The 22,066-nt window shown below is 49.7% G+C and overlaps 11 protein-coding genes across 11 annotated transcripts; 4 read left to right on the forward strand and 7 right to left on the reverse strand.

Annotated features, from left to right (window-relative positions):
- Positions 1–102: 102 nt before the first annotated feature.
- Positions 103–1,574, reverse strand: mrsA (putative mitochondrial carrier protein; the record flags this gene model as incomplete). The annotated part of the gene is made up of 8 exons (XM_022629027.1): positions 103–151; positions 208–652; positions 702–758; positions 816–908; positions 958–1,090; positions 1,158–1,193; positions 1,247–1,316; positions 1,537–1,574. 8 exons carry the CDS (start codon positions 1,572–1,574, stop codon positions 103–105), a joined length of 921 nt encoding a protein of 306 aa, XP_022490767.1.
- A 1,506-nt stretch (positions 1,575–3,080) lies between these two features.
- Positions 3,081–5,576, reverse strand: PENARI_c004G10317 (uncharacterized protein; the record flags this gene model as incomplete). Its single annotated transcript, XM_022629389.1, has 5 exons — positions 3,081–3,109; positions 3,166–4,052; positions 4,113–4,638; positions 4,709–5,090; positions 5,565–5,576. The coding sequence occupies 5 exons, from the start codon at positions 5,574–5,576 to the stop codon at positions 3,081–3,083; spliced, it is 1,836 nt and encodes a 611-aa protein (XP_022490911.1).
- Positions 5,577–5,702: 126 nt separating this feature from the next.
- PENARI_c004G11667 (MT-A70 family) lies at positions 5,703–7,139 on the forward strand (the record flags this gene model as incomplete). Its single annotated transcript, XM_022629470.1, has 1 exon — positions 5,703–7,139. One exon carries the CDS (start codon positions 5,703–5,705, stop codon positions 7,137–7,139), a length of 1,437 nt encoding a protein of 478 aa, XP_022490865.1.
- Positions 7,140–7,555: 416 nt separating this feature from the next.
- On the forward strand, positions 7,556–9,527 carry PENARI_c004G04537 (uncharacterized protein; the record flags this gene model as incomplete). The annotated part of the gene is made up of 5 exons (XM_022629089.1): positions 7,556–7,791; positions 7,944–8,453; positions 8,520–8,676; positions 8,735–9,067; positions 9,132–9,527. The coding sequence occupies 5 exons, from the start codon at positions 7,556–7,558 to the stop codon at positions 9,525–9,527; spliced, it is 1,632 nt and encodes a 543-aa protein (XP_022490764.1).
- A 346-nt stretch (positions 9,528–9,873) lies between these two features.
- On the reverse strand, positions 9,874–10,660 carry PENARI_c004G09467 (ubiquitin carboxyl-terminal hydrolase; the record flags this gene model as incomplete). Its single annotated transcript, XM_022629344.1, has 3 exons — positions 9,874–9,878; positions 9,947–10,516; positions 10,612–10,660. 3 exons carry the CDS (start codon positions 10,658–10,660, stop codon positions 9,874–9,876), a joined length of 624 nt encoding a protein of 207 aa, XP_022490668.1.
- A 1,206-nt stretch (positions 10,661–11,866) lies between these two features.
- Positions 11,867–13,208, forward strand: PENARI_c004G06645 (uncharacterized protein; the record flags this gene model as incomplete). Its single annotated transcript, XM_022629199.1, has 4 exons — positions 11,867–12,019; positions 12,077–12,579; positions 12,634–12,698; positions 12,754–13,208. 4 exons carry the CDS (start codon positions 11,867–11,869, stop codon positions 13,206–13,208), a joined length of 1,176 nt encoding a protein of 391 aa, XP_022490754.1.
- A 164-nt stretch (positions 13,209–13,372) lies between these two features.
- On the reverse strand, positions 13,373–14,531 carry PENARI_c004G00729 (putative mRNA decapping hydrolase; the record flags this gene model as incomplete). Its single annotated transcript, XM_022628900.1, has 3 exons — positions 13,373–13,623; positions 13,706–14,374; positions 14,456–14,531. 3 exons carry the CDS (start codon positions 14,529–14,531, stop codon positions 13,373–13,375), a joined length of 996 nt encoding a protein of 331 aa, XP_022490956.1.
- Positions 14,532–15,365: 834 nt separating this feature from the next.
- PENARI_c004G08897 (uncharacterized protein) lies at positions 15,366–16,130 on the reverse strand (the record flags this gene model as incomplete). Its single annotated transcript, XM_022629312.1, has 4 exons — positions 15,366–15,413; positions 15,480–15,734; positions 15,789–15,863; positions 15,984–16,130. The coding sequence occupies 4 exons, from the start codon at positions 16,128–16,130 to the stop codon at positions 15,366–15,368; spliced, it is 525 nt and encodes a 174-aa protein (XP_022490801.1).
- A 388-nt stretch (positions 16,131–16,518) lies between these two features.
- rex4 (putative 3'-5' exonuclease) lies at positions 16,519–17,511 on the reverse strand (the record flags this gene model as incomplete). Its single annotated transcript, XM_022628925.1, has 2 exons — positions 16,519–17,125; positions 17,186–17,511. 2 exons carry the CDS (start codon positions 17,509–17,511, stop codon positions 16,519–16,521), a joined length of 933 nt encoding a protein of 310 aa, XP_022490671.1.
- A 220-nt stretch (positions 17,512–17,731) lies between these two features.
- Positions 17,732–19,140, reverse strand: PENARI_c004G01146 (ribosome biogenesis protein NOP53; the record flags this gene model as incomplete). Its single annotated transcript, XM_022628921.1, has 3 exons — positions 17,732–17,948; positions 18,004–18,948; positions 19,007–19,140. 3 exons carry the CDS (start codon positions 19,138–19,140, stop codon positions 17,732–17,734), a joined length of 1,296 nt encoding a protein of 431 aa, XP_022490781.1.
- A 273-nt stretch (positions 19,141–19,413) lies between these two features.
- cef1 (putative cell division control protein (Cdc5)) lies at positions 19,414–21,958 on the forward strand (the record flags this gene model as incomplete). Its single annotated transcript, XM_022628916.1, has 4 exons — positions 19,414–19,439; positions 19,493–19,526; positions 19,600–19,940; positions 19,990–21,958. 4 exons carry the CDS (start codon positions 19,414–19,416, stop codon positions 21,956–21,958), a joined length of 2,370 nt encoding a protein of 789 aa, XP_022490648.1.
- Positions 21,959–22,066: the final 108 nt, after the last annotated feature.

The following is a 22,066-nucleotide window of genomic DNA, read 5'->3' on the forward strand; positions in this document are numbered from 1 at the left end:
TGTATGACATCGCCTCAGAAGATTGAAGATTATGTGCCCACACATTGTATATCGAAGTGGAAGGGCCCAGTGGTGCCCAGTGGTATGCGAGAGAATGAGGGTTTAATCGCGTAGTTCCTTGAAGTATGCCTTGGCCATCTCATAAGATGTCCTGGATGGAGTTAGTAAAGGTTACAATTTCAACATCACCGCTCGAATGGTACATACCAGCAAATTGCAGTGCTCGGCATAGTAGAAATAATGCGAGGGCGCATGCCGCGCAGGAATCCAGACCAGCCAAACTGGCGCTTGATGATCGCAGCAGCGTTGAACAGACCCCGTGCAGACCTCACTTCCTCACTCTCTGCCAGGCCACGTGTCTGGAGAAGCGTCTTAACAACATCAAGAGGCGTGGTGATACCGGCCGCAAACGCACCGGCCAGACCACCTGCGATACAGTGGGTGAAGGGGTCGTAATCTTGCTTGGGGTTCATGACCTTCGAGATTGACTCGTAGGCGACGAATTGAGTGGCTGTAAAAGGCACGGTCATGCATAGTGTGGTAGGGTAGGAGACGTAGAAGGCCTGGAGACCTTCGGTGCGATAGAGCGTCTTGGCGCACTGCGCAAGAGTCTTGTGAACGGAACCGTGGACCTGCATACGTTGCTTCATGACTATGAACGAGTTAGTCGGTGTCAACCCCGTCGAATCTGGGAAACTTACCATCGAAGGGATTCATCAGCGCATCGCTGGCAATTGTGGCGGAGGCACCGCTCATAGCTATACCGCAAAACCGTTAGTTCCGCATAGTAAACCGAGTTCTCAAAATTATCTTACCGGCAGCCAAGGGGTGGTGTCCATCATCAACGTTACCACCGGCCATTTCCTTCACAATCTCGTATGTACCGAAGTAAACCGCGTGCGCCGGACCTGTCGCGATCAGCATTGACCAATTTGGCAGTTCCCGGTGAATACACACCTGCACCGACAATCACGCTCGAAACACCCTTCCATAGCGTCCGCCAGCCCTCGATCCGGTAGATTGTGGAAACGGCATTGGTCAATCCCGTGTAGAGACCCCCAGTTGAAGGGTTCAGAATTTGCATGCGAGTCTAAGGGTGCACAACCGGTCAGCGCTCAATTCCTCCATAAGCTCGCCATTCCCAGAATGAAGCATACCTTGAGCAAGTCCACGGGGTACATAACCGAGTGTTCCTTTCATCCGATCAGTCAAAATCCTCGCTATTTCTAGCACCCTCTGAACATACTGCTATCCCTGCGAAAGCACCCGCTAACATGTTCCGGCCAAGGCCATAGTTGGAAGGAAGGGCTTCATAGCTAGAAAAAGAACACGTCGCGTTAGTCTCAGCCTTGGAATCAGATTTCGCAGAGTATCACTAGACAAGCTAGGACCGAGCGCGCTCCGCAAAAACCAATGCTGTCATTGCTGGATCATCTCCTAGCCCATCGAGACCGGAGATAATCTGTCGCAGCGCTGCTGGAGACAAGCCCGATCCCAGCTCAATCCATGAAAAAAAGGTATCGGGAGAGCACATACTCGAATTCCTGCCCGGGGATCTGATCGGGAGCCGCCATGGAGCTCCGCTAGCTCAAGCCGCAGCTACCTCAACTGAAGAAGGGGATGATGTAGGAATGAGGGGGAGCTGGGGAGAAGATAAAGAAAAATAGGGTACGGGAGCGCACACGAACACAACCGTCAAGTGAAGTTGAATCAAAGAGCAAAAATTGTTCCCCAGAGTCCCGAGGGATGAACACTTTTTGGAGTTTGCCCAGTTTGAACAAATTCGACGCTAGTCAAATTACTCAGGCCGACCTTCGCTGATTCCACTTTATTTCCCTTCACTGGCTATAACTTACAAGTAATAGTAATTGTAAGAGAATCCCGGGGGGTCGGAATTACACAGGTACGATTTTATTCTCTTCATTTTCTTTCTATTCCTTGCTTCGGCCTGGCTTATTCAGAATACGATGGCCAGACCTTCCAACCCAAATTACCCATACAGGGGAAGTACAGCCGTACCTCACTGCGTAGAGTTCCCCGGCCCATTCCAGTATCAATACGTACATCTCCGATACATACATAGTCCGATCCATCCGATGACGGAGTTTAAGGGGCAGGATAAGTACCTCGCCGGTACCCTTAACCGTGTCTACTCACTGCACGGGTACATGACTAGTACATGAAATTTTATCAATCAGATAAGACCCCTGTCATCTCACCCTTGATTTTTTTTTTGCCTAAGGTGGAGCTAATTTCTTCTTTATCTGCACTCCGTAGAAGCCTTCGAGAATCTTTTGTTCTCCGGATCTGCAGCTAAGGTTATTGTATAGAGTACATGTAATGTAGATTGCTACTCTTAAGGTATTCTCATGCATGCCCACGGTGCTATTCTATGCTATTGACTTTCGCTTGTTTCGTTGAACTTGGCCGAGACGTGCACAGAACACGCGACTTTCCGCTGGGGCATGCCGAGGTCCGGCGCTACATGCCGTGGACTAAACTACAGTCGGCTTGCCTAACATATTACGATTAAAGACCCCTTGTTTCTCGTAAACGAAGAATCTGATGTCCACATGGCTCATATCCAAGATATGGCAGTTATTCAAAGGGTAAGTGTACCTCGCTCTCGATGTTGAGGCTATAAACTATGCCCGAAGTATCCCTGACTAACCAAATACTGTAGAAGAAACACTACTTTCTATTAGTTTAACGCCTACAGTTGAAAACACGAGATGTCTTGATCAATATTACTGCTATCTGCTCCATGACCTTAACGAAATCTCCCACTGCGCCTGACCACCAGAAGGCAAAAGGAAATAGCTGGCTTAGATAAAAACACATAAAACAATCAAAGTTCTTGGCAGGTCATTTCGTTTGCGCGAATAAAACATAGGCCTGTTTCGGGTCCCTGGATATGGATGACTGGTGTTGCGTAACCGGTGTCAGGGTCACGAACACAAAGGCCTTACAGTGATGGAAGAAAGTATGCTTTACTCGCAAAGAATAGGTGTCATTCACGTCGTCAAAAAGATCGGCTGCAGTGTTCTGCATGCGAGGGGGTATTGAGTGGTGTTGGTGGTTCACCACTCAACGTTAAATGACCACTCTCCTAGAAAACGTATTAGTCTATGTAAGGCATATCATCGGGTACGATTTGCGACGTACCGTTTTTCAGGTTCTCGGCAGTATCACTCAGCAAGATCACCCGGCGCTTGGTGCAATAAGCGGTCTTGTCCAAGATATCAACCTTGAGTTCTGCCAGTTCAGAGACAGGCTTCTCAAACATTTCACTAAGACTCTCAACAGCCATCTCCAAATCCTTCTGGTTATCCTCAAAGATTTCCGTTAGGTTGTTGCGTGCAAGGTAGAACGCAAACGCATAAGTCCACTTCAAGGTCTGGCGACACTGCTGCAGGGCTTGCGATGCGGTGTCCAGGAACTGCACCTCAATCCAGGACAGACCAGACGATGACTGGAGGCTGGTCATCTTCTTCTCGGTCTTCAGGTAGAGATCCTTATCGAGCTTCGCAGACTGCTCATGGTTGGCGTACCGATTATAATAATGTAGATAACGTTCCAAGAATGAACGTGATTTGGCTTGAGCACTGCGAGCATCTGAGCCGGACTTTTCCTCGTATCGGTTGCAGTTGTACCAGCTTGTGCCGTGCTCAGACCAGAGACCCATACACATCCAGCAGAACTCGTGCTTGCACTTCCGACAAGTCATATGGTTGCAGCCGCCGTTCTTCTCGATTGTTGACATGCACCTCGGACACTCTTTGGTGTTTGCCGAGATCCAGTTGGCTGTTTCGGAGTCATCTTCACATTTCTGTAGCCACATCTTGACTAGTGTGCATGGAGTTGGTTGGTGGTCGGAGAGAGAGCAGCCAAAGCAGAACTCGTGCTTGCAGAAACAGTGTACTGTCGGTACGATGCGGTGAAGGTCACGGTTCTTAACAGCGCAATCAACGGCATACTTGCAGTTTGGTGCCGGGCACCACCTCAGGTTTTCTTTGTCGTCAACGTATGTTCGCATGAGAAGTTCACGATATCTGTACCAAACGATGCATTAGCGAGATCATTCTTTTCACCCAAAAGAGCAAAGCACCCACCTTTCTTTCAAATCATCCGTCACAAGGAGGTCTAAAGACTTGGAGTCAACGATGCGATTGCAACCATCACCCGGGCACTGTATACGAGCGGCCTCTCCTTCTTCCTTGATTTTTTGTCCTAGGTAATGTCGATAACAGTCAACGCAGAACCGGTGTCCACAGCGCATGGCGTACGTCTCGAGATCATCGCCATCCTCGCAACAGATGTCACACATGAAGCCCGGGACCGTCTCTGTCTTTGCTGTGCCTTCGAAGTTCGTTCCAAGGCCGGCATCCTCTAATGTGACCTCCGGGTGTTCCATGTAGGACTCGATCAACTTCTCTTTATTCCATCGTGCGAAACGCAACAGGATAGCCGCCGACTCTGGGGGCAGCCCGAGGATGGCGGAAACCTCGTTGATCTGACCAAGCTGCTCGTTTTCGATATCGGGGGGATCGAGGACCTTAAACTCGACTTCATAGGGTTTCCGTTTGTGTCCGAAGATGTCTTTGTCGTCCGAGAATCCGGCGTCGAGATCACCAAAGTCTGTTCATCCCAGGTAAGCATGTGAGCCACTCATCACGACCAGAACACGAATCTAGGGGGAGGTACAAACCTTCTCCTAAGCTATCGTTGTCGCTTCCCTGCATACCAAAGTCCTCTTGGCTGGAGACATCGCTCATGAAGTCGTCGTCGGAGTCCATGCTCGCGGTGGTTGTCGCGGGCGTCGCGAGATCCCTTTTCTTCTGACTCGCGGAACTGGCGGGACTCGCCCTCTCGGTATTCTCTGTGATCTCTGTCGCAGCTGAACTGTGTTTGGACAAGGCCGGTCGGTCGGATGAGGTGGCGTGCCGGGGGCCGTGGGCCTTGGTGGCGGCTTTAGGCGAAGGCTGGTCGTTATCAACCTCAGCCGCCTTTCGTTTCCGCGTGATGGGAGGCGTGATGAAGGAACGGCAAAGTTGCCGGGAGTAGGGGAGAAGAGAAGAATCACACGTCACCTAAAATTGCGCGGGTTGGTGGGGAAGATAGAGCTCGGATTGGGCCCGGAGAATCCAACTCCAATAACTATACGGAACTTGGATTTCATATATTTAGTTATAACAGTGTTACAATACTGCGAATAAAAGGTATCTCTGATATGCCCTTTATGCCCTTGCCTTTCAGCTCTGAGTCATGCAACATTGCCTTGTCTTAGTCTGCATGGCCCCGTGATCTGGAAGTACTAGGCTGCTACTAGTTCCTCCACTTCGTCTCTCTGCCTAAGCGTTGCCTGTTGTAAGGAGCCGGTTTACAAAAATATAACAGACTTAAGTGCCAGAGAATTTCGTTGCAGAAACTGTCCTGGGGGTATATATATATTTCGTTATAGAACATAAGCATTTACCTCAATACTACAGAGTCTGTAGTATCTAGTACACATATATTATATTGAAGGTAATGATATAGATCCTGGAGTAACACTAAGGCGATACCCATAAAGACATATCGACATTTCCATTGAAACAAGGGGGTTCTGTTGGTCAGACCTCTATCGAATTAAGGCCGTGAGACCTCCACATGTACCCGCAATCTCTGGTCTAAAAATGTCCTTTTCACAATGACGAACCAACATGTCCAAGGTCATAGAATCGGCGATCCTCTTCCAGGTAGAGAACAATACCTTCCTTCTGGACATTCCATACTCGATCGCCCTCGCCCAGGGGGAAACAGCCCCATGCAAACAGTCTGCGCCGCCGACAGCAGAATCGAGCTCAAGGACACAAACGAACAAGTCGCAGAGAAAACAACTCCTATCTTGTCCCCCTGCCAAAGAACCATTCCCATCAACTGAGCCCAAAAAACCAAGTGCCCGTGCCAAGGTTCTTGAAAGCTCTCCTATCTCCGAGAGACGGTTCCACTCGGAATTGATATTGCCCCTCGTGAAAGACTCCCTGGAAACTATCAGGGCCGGGGTCGAACATGATCGATGGTGTCTCACCAGAGCTGTACCCTGTGAGGAAGTGCACGAGTATAGGGTGCCAGATCACACTCCATCGCGGAAAAGACGGAAAGGGAACGATTCTACATCCCTACAGCCTGGACCCGATGGCCATGTTATAAAACTCGATGAGCCACCCATGATTCTATCATCAGCCGCACCTAATATATTCGAGTCACTCTCGGAGCTTAAGGTAGCGAAGAATCCATCATCAGAAGCCGCAATTATCCAAATTGGAACGTCCCATGAAACGATGAGTGAATACCTGGTTCCACCAGGGTCAAGCTTCATACTATGTGAACTGCCTATTTTTAATGGACCTGATTACCATGCAGCGCATGAAAATCCCATCCCCGGGCTTTCGCAGAGGTTCAACCTTATCCTGATGGACCCGCCGTGGCCAAACCGATCTGTTCGGCGAAGCGGCCACTATACAACAAACCACTACTCCGAGATGAATATGCTCACTGTGGGAATGCGAAAGATTCTTCAAACACACTCGTATCGACGTGAGGATATAACGCAGGAGTTGGTAGAAAGCCAGAGCGGAGCCCAGATTCAAAGCCAACAATCTATAGCCGCTATATGGATTACCAACGCCGAAAAGTCACGGAAAGCTGCCTATCATGCGATGAGTAGTGCAGGATTTGACGTCTGCGAGGAATGGGTCTGGGTCAAGACCACACTGAGTGGTCAGCCGATTTCAGCTCTGGATGGTCTTTGGCGGAAACCGTATGAGATTCTGGTCATCGGTAAACAAAGACCGGATTTTGGAATATCTGCATCATCGTCGCGCCAAACAGATGATTTGACAGTCGTGAGTGAAGCTGTCGCTACGAGAAGAGTCATCGCCGCGGTCCCAGACCTGCATTCTCGCAAACCCAATTTGAAAAGCATTTTTGAGAGGGTCTTTTTCTCCAGTGAAAGCTCCCGTGAGTCATACACTGCTCTTGAGGTATTTGCCCGAAATTTGACAGCTGGTTGGTGGGCCTGTGGGAATGAGGCCCTCAAGTTCAATGCCCGCGAGTGTTGGGTTAATGATACAACAGGAAATTGGTTTCCGGAATAGCGTCGATATGTGGCAACATGTACAGTAATACCCTCACCGATAATCTGCTCAAATCTATGCATGTTTAGGTGATTGCGACAACCATATCCTTGCAAAGTAGCCCACTATTGCCCCAATTGGACTAGTGCGAAGATCTAAGCCAAAGATCAGATGGCGGAACTCTCCCGTTGCTGACAAAATATTTGCGGTGATTGCGATTATACCTAACTTAGTAGGTCTAACAGGCCAAATAATATATACACTGGACAATGCTTGATCTCTGATCTTTCCCACCCTCGGTCCTGTGGAAAGCCGGAAATACCCCTAACCAGCCTAACGTGAATTAATTAAGCGTGATTACGACGTGTGTGATATTTGCTGTCCTCGAAAACTTCGCTCGTTGCCAGTCAGAGGATATCCAACCTGGAATGCCTACAATGGCACAGCAAGACCGTGAAAAAGACCCAGAGGTCACACTTGCAGAGAATGACTACACCGAACGCCCCAAATGCTTCAACAGCACTCTCCAAGAATGCCTATTCGTCTTAACAGCCACCATGGCCATCGGCCAACAATCATTCTTCCAAGGCTGCATCGTTGGTGTGACAGCCTCAATTGGAACAGATTTGAACATGAACTCGGCTGAGATTACCTGGATCAACGCCGGCGCCTCGTACGTACTTCTTTCCTCTCAACCTTTCAATCCATCCAATCCTATACAATGTCACATCGATCGCCATACCCACTGCCCACATGTCTCGAACCCCACCAATCAACATATAAACACCTGAGCAAGAACAAACTAACACAAAACCAACCCAAAAGCCTAAGCAGCGGCGCCTTCCTCTTATCATTCGGCAAACTAGCCGACATGTTCGGCCGCAAAACGCTCTTCATAATAGGAATGGCAGGCTTCACCCTATCGCTGCTAATAGCCGGCTTCGCCACAAACGCAATCTACATGGACGTCTTCTCGGGAATCCTAGGCCTCTTCGCCGCAGCCGTCGTCCCACCAGCCGTAGGCGCCCTAGGCGCCGTCTACGAGAAGCCGTCGAAACGGAAAAACCGCGCCTTTGCTTGTTTCAGTGCTGGTAATCCGCTTGGATTTGTTGGTGGTATGATTATCTCTGGTGTTGCGTCACATGAGTATAACTGGCGTGCGTCGTTTTGGGCACTTGCGGTGGTTTATGCTATCTTTACGGTTTTGACTGTTTGGACGGTTCCGGCTGATGGGTTTGCAAGGACGCCTGTTTCTTTGGAGGCGTTGAGGAGGTTTGATTTACTGGGCACTGGGTTGGTTATTGTTGGGTTTGCTTTCTTTTCGAGTTCGCTCTCGTATGTATTTCTATTCTTTGTTGGGTCTTTTGCTTTTGGATTCTGTTAACGGTTTTTCTTTTTTAGGTTGGCTGGTGATGCGCCGGATGGTTGGAGGACTGGTTATGTCCTTGGCTTGTTCATCGTGGGATTCTTCCTGCTTGTTGCGTTCTTGTATTGGCAGTCTATTGCCGAGAACCCTCTGATGCCACTTTGGGTTTGGAAGGACCGCAATTTCTCGTTGGTATGTGTGGACCATTTGGCATCTTTCATACAAATTATAGAAAACTAACAACCTCCAGCTCATGGCAACATTCTGTCTCGGCTTCATGGGCTTCTCCGCCGTTTCTTTCTACCTGTCCCTCTACCTCCAAGAGGTGAAGCACCAAACAGCCCTCGAAATCACAGTCAAGCTCCTCCCAATGGTTGTTAGCGGCGTTCTAGTCAATGTTGTCTGTGGCCTGGTCCTCCACCGCGTGAGCAACAAAGTGTTAACCGGAATCGGGGCACTGGCATACACAGCATCCTTCCTAATTCTGAGTTTCATGAAGGAAGACGCTACCTACTGGGCGTTTATCTTCCCGGCTTTGGTTCTTGTGGTTGTTGGTGCCGATATTCAGTTCAATGTCACGAATGTACGTCCCTTCATGCCGCATTATTCCTATCTATATGATATGTTCGGTTTGCTGACTCTACTAGATGTACGTCATGTCCTCTCTACCGCCATCCCAGCAATCCATCGCCGGTGGAATCTTCAATACGGTTAGCAAGCTTTGCAATAATCTCGGTCTTGGTATCGCTACCTCTGTTGAAACCTCTATCGTCAACAAGATGACTGCTTCTACCCCTGCCATTCAGCCTTACTTGGCTGTTTACTGGTATGCGGCTGCGGCTGCGGGTCTTTCGTTGTTTATGGTGCCGTTCTTGACCCTTGGAACTCAGGGTAATACCGAATCCCAGGATGCTGAGGTACTCACCAGCGAGACATTGGGAGAGAAAATGGCTAGTGTTAATCCCGAGGATGTACCCATTGCTGGTCCTACGGGATCTGTTATTTCTCCTGTTGTTGATATTATGGAGCATGAGAAGAGATAGCCCGATGGTTATTCTTTAAGTCTCGTGCGAAGATGGTGGGAATGAATGTGCTCGTCTGCCAGAGCTTAATAGACTATGGACTATAGAAATAGACATCTGAATAATATCCGCTCTGGCATGTTCTCAAGCATCTCGAATCAGCGCCGATTCTCGTATCCTAAAACCATACAAGACAGTGAGTCTCATTCAATGCAATGCAACAATTCCGTGCACTGCTCGGTACTGGAAAATAACCAGTGGGAATATCAAAACCAAAACGCCATCCATGACATTAAACACCACAGACCCCTAATCAAAAAGGGGCCCAAGACTAACAAGACTAAACCTCAAATCCGGATTTCCCCCCTTAGCCTCGGTCTCCAGAAACCGCCTAACCCCAAGCCCAAGCGCCGTTTCACTAAGCGCATCCTCCCCCTCACCAAGAACCCCCCTAGCAAGCGGCCCCTTCCGTCTCCCATCCAACTCCCAAAGCGTCCCATCAGTACCCTTCACAAAAGCAACAAAATGCAAATCAACGTCATCCGCAGCCTCAGGCGCCGCCGTATCGCCCAACCTGGCCGCATCAGCATGCGCACTCTCCAAAGCCTTAGACTCATAAAGCAAATCGGCACGCTGGACTGGCTCCAATTTCTCCGCGTCGCGGAGCAAGATATCTAAATCCGAGCCGGAGATGATATGTTTCTTAGACTCCCCGTTGGAGACGGCGTGGAGGAGGCCGATGAGACCGCAGGCGTTGCGGATTGTTTGCTTGAACCATGTTACTGGTTCGTTCGGGCCGGAGCCTGTGTAGTGTGCGAGGGCTGCGTCTTCGGTTTCACGGGATGTTTCGTAGGATTTTGAGACGGGGAATACGAGGAGGAGGGCGTGGGAGGGGCGTGGGACGAAGGCTAGGAGGTCTGGCTCGTCGATTGAGAAGACGTCCGTGAAGCCGATTGTTGGGGGGAGGCCTAGTTGGTGCACTAGGTGGGACATTACTTCCGGGTTGTTCTCTGTTGTTGTGTTAGTTTGGATAAAGATCGAGTAGCTGGGGCTGGGCTAGAGCTGGAGCTGTGGATGGAGCGTGGGGTTGGGGTTGGGGCTGTACCTAGAGGCACAAAGGCCTTTCGGGTTTGCGGGACGTCGACGTTGGCCATTGTGGATGTGTGTGATGTTCCAGATCGGATGTGAGCCGAGAGAGATGTGAGGTGGAAGATCTATAGATCAAAGTGTGTAGTTGGAGCTGCGGGGGTTTGGGGGCCAAAACCACATGCATGCATGGCAAAGTTTATTAATCCTTCATAACTATAACTTAATTCGTACTAATTCTCCGTTTGCAGAAGCGTTAATCAAACCATATTAAATGGAGAGAGGCTCGAGGGTACATAAACTTTACCCAGAAACGAGTCTACCTGAGTCTATTTAAGAATCACTTCACTCATCGCTTTCCCTGGGTGAATCGGTCAAGTTTGAAGCCTGAGAATCCAGGCATATTTCAATCACATTGTAACCAGTGCCGCAACCATTGCACTCCGTACTCTCTGCATAACTCCCTACCACATGCAATTCGCATTTCTAAGCAACATCCCCTGAACAGAAGTTGGCCGGAGAACACACGGAGAACACGGAGAACACTCCACTTTCGTTAGGAGACTACAAAAGCCGAGGTCTTGGAAGCCTCGTTTACACCGGACAAAGCCACGCTAACGCCTCTGGTGGCGCTGACAGCACAATGCATTGTTTCTAGACGCACTAAAGCAAGCTAGTGCACGCCATATGTGAATCAAGATCGCCACACACACCTTCTCAAAAGACATGAAGACCCGACAAAGTCTGCCCCATCAGTCGGCATTGTACGGCAGCGATTGACGCACGGTGAAGCGGACTGGAGACCCAATGTCGGGCCCCACCGACGTGGATCAACAAAACAGGAAAGGAAATGAAGCTAGACACAACGGCGCAGACTAGCCCTGGCCGACCCCTTGTTTCCCACTCGAAACCATACACCGTTGTATCGGGACATGAAGCCCGAAAATCAGTGTTTTTGTTTTGGTCGAGATTCCCACTTTCACGCCTGTCAGAACATCTCCACCTGTCAGGAAATTGGCCGAATACGGTAGTTCGTACGCTCGGTACGCAGCATTTCCTGGCTTTACGGAGATGACAGCCTTCTAAGGCTCCCAAATGATCATCTGCCGTCGATCGCAACGTGGTTAGCTTGGTATCTACACTAAAAAAAGCCATGCAGCTAGATCCTTACCCCTAAGCATTCTAGGTTTCTGCATCCTTTTTCCCCTGCAGATGGATCCTTCTTAAAATCCTTCACCCCCACACAATCTGTTTACCCATGTCTTTATATTAATATGGACGAGGAGTATCGGAGGAAAACCGCGGTGCAGACCGTGGCGGCGGTCTTCCTGCCCATCGCTGCTATTGCAGTGATGCTGCGCTGTTATGTGCGAGGATGGATTGTGAAAGCATTTGGGTGGGATGACGCCGCAATGGTTCTTGCAATGGTATGTTCCCCCAAGAATATTTGGCAAAGTCAATGAGGCTATACTAATATCTCACAGTTGTTCTACGCCATGTTTTGTGGAACTATGATTGGTGGCACACTCTATGGAACAGGCTACAAATTCGAGCATCTCGAGCCTAATAACAGAGTCACGGCCATGAAATACTGGTGGCTCTGTGAGATTGCCTATTGTTTCGCCTCGATCTTTTGCAAGATCTCCGTTTGTCTATTCTTAATGCGCATCACCATCAAGCGCCTTCATATCTGGATTCTTTACACCGTCATGGTCTTGACCGTCATTGCTGGATTGGTCTTTATGTTCCTGATGCTGTTGCAGTGCAAGCCGCTGGCATACTTCTGGACCAGGGTTACCATGGACCCCAGTATCCCCGGATACTGCATTAGCATCGATATCATTATCGTCATGACCTACATCTACAGTGCCTTTTCTGCGTTGTGTGATTTCACAGTCGGTATCTTGCCAATCTTCCTTGTGCACAAGTTGCACATGAAGAGGCAGACCAAGATCGCTGTCATGGGTATTTTGAGCATGGCTTGCATGTACGTTCTCACCATCTGTTCTCGGAACTGCAAACAACTAACAGTATCCTCTAGTGCTTCATCAGCAGTTATTGTTCGCATTCCTTTTGTCCAAACCTTCGCCGATGACGACTTCCTCTGTACGTCCCGCTTATTCCCGCTACCACCACAACCCCCAACTAACATAAACCATAGACGCAACCTTCGAAATCGCCGTCTGGTCCAACATCGAGGCAGGCCTAGGAATCACAGCCGGAAGTCTAGCAACCCTCCGGCCCCTCCTCCGCATGTGGACGGGCTCCCGCTCCGACCCAGACTACTCAAGCGGCTTCCCAGGCGCACGCTCACGGTCCGCATCCCGACAACTAGGCGGAAACGACCGACCATTCCCTTTGGGCTCGCTTGATGACAGCGCCCAGTCCCGACTGAGACCGGATAAGCTGGCTGTCACTGTGACGACTATCAAGAGCCAGCGCGATCTTGATGGCGGGTCGTTGAGTCCTAGTAACAGTGAGGAGAGGTTAACTATTGATCGGCCCTCGCCTCGCTTGACTGAGGATATTGGATTGGGTATTCATCGGACGTTTGAGGTTACGCAGACGACGACTGATAGTGAGGAGATTGAGCGGCGGGCTAGGGCATACGTATAGTCTTTTTATGTTTATGAACCAAAATCTGTATTTATTCTTAATGAGGTCTTGCATACAGTATGGAGCAGTAGAGATACATGGATGTGATGTTGTTTAGACTGCCTTTATGATAAGATATGATATCTAATCTACTCGTTCAAACATGGAGTATCTTGAGTAACTCTTCACTCTAACTTATGACCTGGCTGTTTCCCCTGCTTCAATGGCTCAAAGATATCAGTCCACAACTCATTCGCCTCACCAAGGAAATAAGTCAAATCAACATCAGCCATACTAGCACTCTCATCCCCGTCCATCATCTCAAGCTGAGAGATCAAATTCTCCAATCCAAATGCCTTACCCGTAGACTGAGTAGTCCCAGCCTCAAGCATAACATTAACCACATGAACATGGAAATGATAGTAAGTTGGTTGATCTAAACAAAAAAAAGTCAGCAAGAATCCCAATAACCCCCACCATCAAAATCAAAAGAAAGAAGAACCAAAAAAAAAACTCACAATGAACATAAAGCTTAAGCTGATCCCTCTCAAGACCGGGATACATAGAAACAGTACCCTCAAGCACCCTCTCCCTGAGATACTTCAACCAAGGGACATGCCCCTTCTTAAGATCCCTCAAAGACCAAATATCCCTCCTCTGCACAAGCGCCAGCAAATGCAACGAACCCATCGTCTCGCGATCCCAATTCAAATCAGGCAACATCAAAAACGCATCCTCAGCCCGGTTCTGCCCCCCATCATCCCGCATAATCACATCTTCCTGCTCCGTCCGTCCTTCCAGAACATTGAACACCCAGTTAAGCCGCCCCTCCTCGCGCTTGGCGCGCATGTAGGGCCGGACATGGTTTGCGTAGACTGCTGGTGTTTCGGTCACCATGTGCAGTTGTTGGTCCGAGTATTTCTTTATGTGGGAGGCTGTGCAGGGCCAGATCAGGTTTAGTTTTAGGTCTGCGGTCTGGTTGGTGGTGCCATTGGTGCCGTTTGATGATGAGGCTAGGTACCAGCGGTAGATGTCGTTGTCGCCGAGGTTTTTTATGCGCGAGATTGCGGCGTGGAAGGCGCGGATGGTGTCGAGGGATTCTGTTGCGAAGGCTCTGCGTTCTGCTGTTAGGATGCCTTGTTCGTTGTTTATTGTTCCTAGCAGGGAGATGCGTCTGCCGGCTTGATCTGGTGGGAATTGTTAGTTTTTTTTTGTATTGGATTGGATTGGATTCGATTGCGGGGGAGGGGCTTGGGTTGGGTTGGTACCTTGCTTGAGGAGTTTCGTGACTTGGAATTGGGAGATCAATGCCTCTGGGGCTGTTGGGGGGTTGGAGGTGTCCATTTTTGTGTGATGGATAGGCTGGGGAGGATGTGTGGAGGTGGCTTACTGCTTGAGCTGCTTGAGCAGCTTTATCGAGTTGGTGGGCGGTCAAGCTTATCAATCTCTACATCTACATCTACAATGATGATACTCGACTCAACTAGATACAAATATGTAAAAGTAGGAGCTAATCAGAATGTAAAAGCTTTTCTAAATGAGTTTACATGATTAACGAGGTACAATTTCATGAATACAACCCAGGGTCCTACTAATATGCCCTCTTCAACTCATTGTTTACTTGAATGTTAACTCTCGACATAAAGCCGTACAAGTCTCCAATTTTGATATGGGAACAGAAGATCAGTCAGACCTCGGAAATCACCATAAGTCCTCATGAATAAAGCTTAATATCCTCTTGAATTCCTCAGAAATGCTACAACAAAAGACTCACTTCGCCGGTGCCATCCTCATAAAAACTAATATAGCTTTCTTCGTGCGAATCCTACCACCAATTTTCAGCACACAGAAGTGACGGTAAAGTCGCCATTTTGCGAAGGCTTGTGAAAGATGATAAACCGTTCATTGCCATATGGTTCTGAAGTTATATTATAAAAAGCGGGTTCTGCCTAGGTGAGATAATGATCAGTAAGTAGATCGAGATGCTTAGGTGACAATCAGGTGATAGTGAGCAGAGCACTTTAATTATATAAGGATGATCAATTCAGGATACTTAGGGGCTCAACTTTACTGATCAAAAAGCGAGAGGTGAGCACTAAAAGAAGATCTCAATTCCCATGAATGTAGCTTATATGCAATCCCAATTACCAAAACCCCAACACCATTATAAAAAGCCCCTCAGACAGCAGCCTCTTTCCCATTTGCCGGAGCAGGTGCAGCATGCATCTAAAAAAAAGTCAGTAAATCACCCTCCCATACCAGAAAAGAAAATATAAAAAGAAAAGAACATACAGCTTCCGCAAATTGCAACCACTCCTCAACACCCTTAACGAACGTATCATCCGCTGCAGGAAGAGCCTCATGACCCCATACAACAAGATCCTCAAAAGTACCATTGATCTCCAGAATCTTCACTGGTTCCTCGGGCTCAACTTCTACGACTTCATTGTCATCATTGGGGACTTGTTGACTCGAAGGTAACACGCGATCGGTTGGTGTTGCGACGACGCCTAGATCGGGGTAGATGGATAGAATTAGCCGCTTGTACTAAGACTAACTAGCTAGGTAGCCAGTCTTTCGTCTGGGTATGTATTGTCGTACCTCGATACCCGTCCGGAAGGGCAACGCGCCGACCTCGAAGTTTGCGGCCGCGGAAATATGAGGTTTGTGTGTTATCTGTGTAGAAAGGTTGATTAGTGCTTGTTCTTGTTCTTGTTCTTCTCTTCTTTCTTTTTGTGCTTTATCGGGCAGTAGACTGTGGACTGAACTGCTTGTTGTACCTTTTTCGTCTGTCACTGGCGCCCAGTACCGGTCCAAGGAATCAATTGCTCCGTCGTGGTGGATTTTGCATGGGATTATGTTGGGTGTGTACTGCGGTGTTGAGGTGTCCTTCGATTGTGTGTCTGCTTTTGTGCAGGGTCGGATGGCGTACATGTCTGGCATTGTGTCACGCGAGGGTTGGAGATGGAGATGGAGGGTCTGAGGTTGGTGCGGTAGAGATGTACACTGTACTCAAAAGCTGTATTGAGGAATTGAATGTAATTGTACGCAGGCTGCAATTCGAGTTGACGGGGTTACTGGGATGTTCGGGCAGGGATTGTAAGAGATCGGTAAGGTTCGAGGCGCGTCGCGTTGCCGCGTTAAGTGGAAAATCGAATACTCGGGATCAACACTGAACACAACTACACTACATATATCTGGAATGAACATTTCTGTGGAGATGATCTGTTCTATTACAGAGCTCTATCGAAATGCAATAATAAATTCAATTGGATGCGATTGGGGGTATACATATACAAAGTATCTATGTCTCAACCATCTTCACTCAATATCAACGCTTGCGAGTAGTCTTCTTCTTCTTCTTTTTCTTCTTGTCTCCATCACCCTTCTCCCTGTTATCCGCAATCATACGAGCGGGCCATTTCTTCAAATGCTCCCGCTCAAAGGCATCCTTCTCACGTCGATAAAGTGCCATCGTAGCCCGAGCATCTTCCACACTAGAATGCGCTCCGTCCTGAATCTTCAACCCCAAGAACTCCTCCGCCAACATCTTCAGACGTGGTGATCCACCACCAGCAATCTTCCGATAGGGTGCATGCTTGCTGGTATCCCGGATGTCACGCTTGGAGTGACTGAGTAGAAGAGCGTCCAGATCATTGCTGACGGCGTGACCAACGAGGATGCGATCTTTCATAATCTCCGCCACTTCTTTCTGCACATGTTCGAAAGTCCGGGCTTCGACCATGTGTTTCGGGGCAATTCCGCTCACATGCGTGCGCCAGTCTGTAACCATCTCCTTGGGCCGCACGTATGAATCGTATACTTGGTCGCCGTTGAAGTTGACGACACTGACGCGGGCCAGTACGGAGTCGTTGTCTGGGTTTGGTCCGACGCCTACCATTTCGCAATCCATTGCGACATATTTTCCTAGTTCGGCGCTGTTCAACTTAGTATATGGTCATAAGGTAGGATGTGTACCATGGAGAGAAAGCACTTACGTCGGCGAACGACCTTCATTCTCTTTCCCGGCACGGGAACTGATCTTGGGCTCAGCTGGAACTCCTGCGCTGGACTTTCTCCGGGTAGGCGAGGCCTGAAATTTGGAGTCTGTGGCCAGCTCTGTTCTCTCTGACATTCTCTTGCGCTTGAGTGTTGGCTTGTCTCCTGTCGTGATCGTGGTCTTGGTCTTCGGCTTCTCTGTCTTGCGTTTCTTCACGGTGGCATCTCCGTCGCGATCGGAGGACTTGCGTTTAGCAGTAGATGTATCCTTCTTCAGCGTTGCCTGCAGCTTCTTCCAATTACTGGAGAGACTGGTCTTGTCCATGGTGACAATGCTGCATGGAGGAAGTTGGGAAGATAAAAAGGCGATAAGCAAGTAAATTTTCGGGACCCACTTTTATCTTTACACGATGGAGAGTAAAGAGTAAACACTTGTACGTGAGCTACTTTGCTTTACTGTTGTATAGTGGAAACAATATTTGATACTATGTAGGACGCAATGTATGTCCAAATGCACGCGCTTTTAGAGGGAATATGCAGCAGAATTATTCGTACCCAGTCTTGAAGTCCTTCGCAGTCCACTTTTCGGTCACCTGTCTCCTGGCCTTGCGGGCCTGCGTGATCGGTGTGCGGGACTCGAGCTTACCCTGAACAATTAATGTTCGGAATCGGTCATCCAGGAGGTTGCCCTCGGGCTTCAGAAGTCTTAGCGAATCCTGAAGTTCATCGGGAAGCACCAGCTCCAACCGCTTCTCAGGCACCCTAAATGCTTGTTAGTCAAGAAGTCAAGTAGAACATAAGATAAGTGGAAACATACGCCTTCTTCCCACCAAAAGTCTTTTTGCGGAGGGTAGTGTCATCACCCTCCTCCTCCTCAGAATCATCCGCATCGGACTGGTTCTCGCGCTCAAGTTCTCGTTGCTTGACCTCCTCAATAATCTTGGCGATATGCTCGGCCTGTGCATCTCTCTTGCGCATCTGAGCCTCCCACTTCGCTTTCCGCTCTGCTTCCTTGCGACGATTGACCTTGTTCCGCTGCGTCTTGGATTTCCGCTCGGGACGCTTCTTGTTCAGCCACTCGGGCTTCTCATACTCGCTTTCGAAGCCCTCCCAAGCGCTCTCATCGTCCGACTTGACCTCGCCGTCATCATTCTGAGCCGCTTCAATCATACGCTGCTTCTCAGCCTCCTTGGCCTCTTCCTCAAGTCGCTTCTTCTCAGCCTCAACTGCCTTAGCACCATGCGTCTCCAAGAGCTGGTCCCACTCTTCGAAGACAGGGTTGTAACTCGTTCCAGCGTGCGGCGTCTTAACAGAGGGAACGCGTTTTCCGTTGGCAGCGAGTGAGATAGGAGCGTGCTTTAGTGTGACCGGTTCAACCTTGGGCTTGGGCTTGGTCAGGAAATCGAAGCGAGGATCATCGTAGGTAGTCGCGGGCTCAGCTTCGTCCGCCCAGGGATCGTAAATCTCAGTTTCAGTCTTCTTGCCAGGGTTGTTCTCCTTTGCCACCTGCTTCAAGCGCAGATATTCCTTGCGGCTGACCCAGTCGTTCTTGACCTTCTTCGTCTTCGGCTCAATGACTCCATCGGTAACGTTGGGGTTTCCACGCTTGCGACCGTCCAATGCGGGGATCATAGACCGCTGGGCGAGGATCTCGTCTGCCTTGAGAGGCTTGTGTCGCTTGGCATAGGACTTGCGCACTTCTTCAGATCCGGTAGTATCGAGAGTGAAAAGTTCATCGGAAGGCTTCTCGGATACAAGACCACTAGAGGGAAAGTCAGTACATTGATTCAGCCACGAAATAAAAAGAAAGATAGGCGTACCCTTTGATCTCTGCATCCTTCAGGTTGCGCAAACCCTCCTGAACCTCAGTGACATCGACATTCTTACGCCACGCCTTCTTGCCCTTACGGGAAGGCTGTTTGAATTGCTGAGGGGCATCCACAGAGGTCGACATTGTGGAAACAAATAGTTGACGGTGAAGTATGAAAATTGGCTTATCTTTTTTTCTTCCCAAAAAAAAATCTGGGTCTGCTTATCTCAGCACGCGCGGGGGCGGTTATCACGTTAAGCGCGCTAAACTGCAAACTCGCATTTCTTCCGCTTCGAGCTGTCATCACTTGAACTCCCCCATCGCCAGAGGGTTGTCAATTCTCCATCTTCCTGGTGGCGCCCTTGATTTTTCACTTTTATCTCCCGGAGGACCCTGCGCAAAGCGCGATCGCACGCTATGCCTGTCGTCAAAGGAGGTGTCTGGTAAGAACCCCGTTACAGTCCACCCGCGAACTTCTCTTCTAACGCGTTTCTAGGACCAATATCGAGGATGAGGTGCTTCGTGCAGCTGTACGCCTTTCTCTTACAATCCGCAATCATTTGTGGCCAACGGTATATGGGGCGAAAACTGACACGATCGCAGGTATCGAAATATGGTCTGAACCAGTGGGCTCGAGTGTCGTCACTGCTCGCGCGGAAAACACCGAAGCAATGTAAGGCGCGCTGGATTGAATGGCTGGACCCAGGTATTCGCAAGGTTGAGTGGTCACGGGAGGAGGATGAGAAGCTCTTGCACCTCGCGAAACTGATGCCCACGCAATGGCGCACGATCGCACCCATCGTTGGGCGTACCGCGACACAATGTCTTGAACGCTACCAGAAGCTTCTGGATGAGGCCGAGTCTCGTGAGAACGATGAGCTTGGGCTAGGAGGGCCTGGCGAGGAGAGCGCTGCGCCCAGTGCGGATGATGTCCGCCGTCTACGGTATGTCTATTTCACACATATATTTCCCACTTGTCGCTGATCGTTTTAGTCCCGGTGAACTTGACCCCGACCCGGAATCCAAGCCAGCTCGCCCCGATACGATCGACCTGGATGAAGATGAGAAGGAGATGCTGAGCGAAGCCCGTGCTCGTCTCGCCAACACACAGGGTAAAAAGGCCAAGCGAAAGGCCAGAGAACGTCAATTGGAAGAGTCCCGGCGACTTGCAGTCCTCCAGAAGCGCCGCGAACTGAAGCATGCCGGTATCAACGTCAAGGTCGTCACAAGGAAGCCCGGCCAGATGGATTACAATGCAGACATTCCCTTCGAAAAGCCAGCCGCTCCTGGATTCTACGACACAATTAATGAACAGAGTCAGAATGAGCGTGAACGGGAAGCATTTGATCCTCGAAAGCAGCAGCTCGCGAATAAGCGAAAGGGTGACCAAGATGATGACGCGGAGCGCAAGAAGCGTAAGAACGATAAGAACAGTGCCACGGCCGCTTCAGCTGCTGCCGCGCGGGCAGGTCAAATGCAAAAAATCCGTGAGGCAGAGCAGAGCAGCAAGCGACGAGGCTTGAATCTACCAGCGCCTCAGGTCAGCGAAAGCGAGATGGAAGATATTATTAAGATGGGAATGGCTGGTGACAAGGCCAGCAGAATGAGCGCCGACGAAGAAACTACTCGGGGTCTCATTGGTAACTACTCGGGCATTGTTGGAGGAACTCCGATCAGAACCCCGCGCGCTGCCCCCGAGGAGGATCACATCGCCAACGAAATCAAAAACATTCGGGCTTTGACCGAGACACAGTCTTCTCTTCTGGGCGGAGACAACACACCTCTTCACGAGGGTGGCTCATCAACTGGCTTTGATGGGATTGCTCCTCGGCGACAGGATATCGTCACCCCCAACCCCATGGCCACGCCATTCCGGCAAGCGAACGGCATGGGTGCCACACCTATGCCTGGTGGTGTTGGTGCTACGCCATTGCGCACACCACGAGACCACTTTGCTCTGAACCGGGAGGGAGGAAGCACACAGCTTGTTGGAAGCACGCCTCGCGACATCCGAAACCACGAGAATTTCATACGCCAACAGATGCGTAGCAAGCTCGCCTCGCTTCCAAAGCCCAAGGAGTCCGAATGGGATTTGGAAGAGCTTCCATCTGAGAACGCCGAGCCCACCGCGGCTATGGAACTCAGTGAAGAGGATGCTGCTGAGCGTGACCGCAGAGACCGAGAGGCACAAGAACTGGCCGCAAAGGCCGAATTCAAGCGCCAATCACAAGTCTATCAGCGCGGCTTGCCTCGTCCCTCTGTTTTGGACCTGAACGCTCTGATGAAACGTGCTTCTAGCGCCGGCGACGGCATCGAAGGAATGATCGCCAACGAAGCCGCCATTTTGATTGCACACGACTCCCGCAAATTCCCTCTTCCCGATGCCAAGATCGAAGGAAAGGCACCAAAGCTCAGCCAACTGGAAGACCGCTTCCTGGCAGCAGCACGAGCTTCCATTGCCGCCGAGGTTGCCTCCACTCAAGCACAGCAGTCCGAATGGCAAGAGAAATTCGACGATGGCTGGTCAACAGTTCGCGCCAACTCTCTCCCTGGTCTTGAAAACTACGACGATGAGGAGGATGACGACTTCAAGGAAGAGCAGAAGATGATCGAGCTCTTCGACAATGTCCAAAAAACTCTCTTCGCCACCGCCGATCGTGGAAACAAGCTCGAAAAGAAGCTATCTCTGCATTACGGTGGATACCAGAACCGTGCTAAGACGCTGCGCTCGAAGATCCTAGAGGCCAGCGCCGCTTTGCCCAAGGCCACTGATGACCTAGACTCTTTCCGTACACTCCAGATCTCTGAAGAGTCAGCCGTTTCTCGACGGCTTGAAAAGCTCCGCTTGGATGTCTCGTTTGTTCTGCGGCGCGAGCGCGAAGCTCAAGATCTCTACAAGACCCGCAAAGATGAGTTGGATGAGCTTGTTGCCGGTACGGCTGCTGTAAATGGCTGGCACTAGGGCTGTCATTACATCTTTTTTCGCGTCATGACCTCATCACATTTCATTTTGCTTGTACAATTACCATTGCTGTCTAATTTGACGAACTGCGGTCATTTGCCGTTACTC

The sequence above is a fragment of the Penicillium arizonense genome (assembly GCF_001773325.1).
Source record: "Penicillium arizonense strain CBS 141311 chromosome Unknown PENARI_contig004, whole genome shotgun sequence".
Lineage (NCBI taxonomy): Eukaryota > Fungi > Ascomycota > Eurotiomycetes > Eurotiales > Aspergillaceae > Penicillium > Penicillium arizonense.